At 55.8% G+C, this 2,715-nt stretch overlaps 1 protein-coding gene and 1 pseudogene across 1 annotated transcript in view; both read right to left on the bottom strand.

The window, feature by feature from the left end:
• The window catches only part of WISP1 (WNT1 inducible signaling pathway protein 1), a 2,544-nt gene extending 2,348 nt beyond the window's left edge, over nt 1-196 (bottom strand). The window contains exon 1 of the mRNA XM_011371107.2: nt 191-196. Within this exon, the coding sequence (XP_011369409.1) occupies nt 191-196 (6 nt within the window). The remainder of the gene's footprint in view (nt 1-190) is intronic.
• Nucleotides 1-2,715, bottom strand: part of LOC111746313 — a 9,254-nt pseudogene that overhangs the window by 2,348 nt on the left and 4,191 nt on the right.

The raw sequence follows: 2,715 nt of genomic DNA, 5'->3' as shown, positions 1-2,715 counted from the left end.
GGCTGACCTTGCTCTGCCCCTGGAGTATTGACTGGGGACTTTTCCTATGAAGAAGAAAATTTATCGAATTGCATTTCAGACAGGAACGAACCCGACATGGACCCGTCACAGTGCAAGGGTGAAGAGAAACTTAACCCTAGCAATGCCCAGATTAATGCATACAATTGTCCACAAAAAATCAGAACCAAACCACCATCGCCCTCGCTTGGCAATGTTTGGTGACCGTGGGGTACACAGATCTTTGGAATCAGAGACACTTTGGTGTGTTGTGGTCAGAACTATTAGAGTGCCACTCAGCAGGGCCCAGATAACAGACTGTCCCATTGTCCTAGATCCCTTCTATCCTTCTGAATGGATCCAAAGAGTCTGGTGGTTTGGCATCTAAAGAGAAAATCAGTGATACTGAATGTCCAGCTGATTCTGTTCCCCCGGACCTGAGCAAGATCCAGCAGAACTCCCGGTGACGTGCACAGGCGGGATCGGGCTTCGGTGTCGTCCGGAGAGGCTGGAGATTGACACTTTCTTTGTAGTATGTGCAGAATTCTGCCAAGGGTGGGGACTCTTAGTCTGAGCCCGAGCAGCACCATAATGGGCCATGTGGGTGGCCGGAGACAGGAAAGAGGGCCAAGGGTCTGGGTCAGGGTATTTGGAAACGAGTGGGAAGTGGACAACAGAAGACTCAACGGTGAGCCTCAGACGGCTGGCCGCTTTGCAAGCATTGGGCCAGCCCCACGCCCCGTGTTTTGTCGCCTGCCTAATTGGCAATTTCCGAGAAGTCAGGGTAGGAATCCAAGTCAGCAAAGATATCGTTGGGGTTCCTACAGGTCAGGTTGCAGAAGCAAGCATTAATCCATAGGACCTGGCGAGAGAAGCCAGGCCCGTCGGGACACTGGAAGGAGACATTGATGGTCTTGGATTTGTAGGGGACGCAGCACCTGTTGTCCGTGCAGACCCCGCAGTACTTGGGCCGATACGAGCGTGTGCTGACGCAGCCAGCGAGGGTGAAGTTCATGGGCGCCTCTGGCTGGTATACGGCCAAACACTTCTTCCCTTCCTGCAGGAAAAGAGGTGTCGGTTGGGATGCTCGGAGGACAAACAGCCGCCTCCAAGCCCTCCAAGCCCTCGCTCTTTCCCTTCCCACTCGCCACGGGGGAGCGGTCCACCTTCCTTTCGGACGTGCAGCATCTTCAGCTAGGAAGGACCCTCCCCAGTGCAGTGAGACCCGGCCGCATGACACAGGAGTCCACTGAGGACCCCAGAGGGGATGTGTCGCTAGGGTGGTATCTCACAACCCACAACTTCCCTTCCTTCCTGCACTACCCCCTGGCCACCGCCCAGTCTTCCGTCCCAGTCGCGCCGACATAGGATGCCTCTCTGTAGCTCCTTCAGTCAACCCAGCGTCCCCAGCTAGTCGGTGGCAGAGGCATCCTGGGACTCCACGACTGGGCACGCCCTTTGCCCTCACCTTGTCTTCCTCCATCTCCCGCAGTTTCTCACACACACACCCTTATCACGCAGCTATTCAGCTGGATTGGAATTGTTTAAAGGTAGCTCTGTCTCTCCGCCGGGCTGTGGGCCACTCGAGGTTGGAGCTCTTGCTGAGTCTCTACGGTCTAATTCAGTGCCTGATACACAGCGTGGGGGGCCTTGTGAAGGCACTTACTCAGCAAACTCGCCAGACTACTGGTTCTCGGCACCATGCCAGAGCTAGGGACAGAACAGATCCAGGCTCCGTGAGGCCCGAGACTCGTATGATTTGAGGAGACACCTGAGGCACATAATTAAGGAAGCAATATCGGGTGGTGATGACGGGTATCGGGGATGACGGAGGGAGACTCGAATTATCCTCGTGGCGAACCCGTCTCTACCTCGAGGGCACCGCGCATGCACCCAGCTTAGGAGCTTTGCTCCTATTTTCTTGCTGTGGGGACTGTTCCAGCCATGTTCTCATTAAGTCATGTTTGCTGGGGACCCACTGTGCACCAAGCAGCCAAAATACGAAGCCTAGTATTGCAGGGGGAGTCATCAGAGAGCAAGAAAGAAGAGGAGAAGGACCAGGAGCCGAAGGGCTCGGCTGACTGACACAGAGGTGACCAGCGGAGAGGACCAGGGACGGGAGCAATGCCGGATGTGCCAGGAGGAGCCGGAGGAAGCGGGGCCGTCTCGTCGGCTGGGCAGCCCTGCCCTCAGCGCCCCTTCTCTCTTTTGTTTCTTTGATGCGACACCCAGGCCTATGACCGGTCCTAAGGCAGAGGCGAGGAGGCCTCCAGGTAGGCAAATCAGATTCATTTTTAACTCTGAGGCCCGAGGCTCCAGCTAGTGTGTCCAGCTAGACCCTTGACCCTTTGTTTCCATTATCGTAGACTCTCAAAGCTGGGAGGGACGTCTGAGGTCCACTCTGATATTTTACTGATGAGGGGACAGGGGCTCAGAGATGCACAGAGGTTGGCTGCAGTCACATGAAGTGAGCAGCAGACGCGCACTTGACTTCGGCTGTCCCCAGCCCCGTTTAGTGCTCCCCTGGCAGCCAGCGTGGTTGTCATACGGCGCACACAGGGGCGGGCTGGCACAGGAGCGAAGGGAGCATGGCGGTCAGCGAGAGTCCCTCAGAGTTATCACAGGACAGCACTTCTCAGGGTCCCTGGGTTCTCTCCAGAGTGACCTTGAGTCTAATAACATGGGCACCACAATCACTTCCATTGAGTGAAATTCACA

Source organism: Pteropus vampyrus, unplaced genomic scaffold, assembly GCF_000151845.1.
Source record: "Pteropus vampyrus isolate Shadow unplaced genomic scaffold, Pvam_2.0 Scaffold183, whole genome shotgun sequence".
Lineage (NCBI taxonomy): Eukaryota > Metazoa > Chordata > Mammalia > Chiroptera > Pteropodidae > Pteropus > Pteropus vampyrus.
This window is presented reverse-complemented; position numbering and strand designations above follow the sequence as displayed.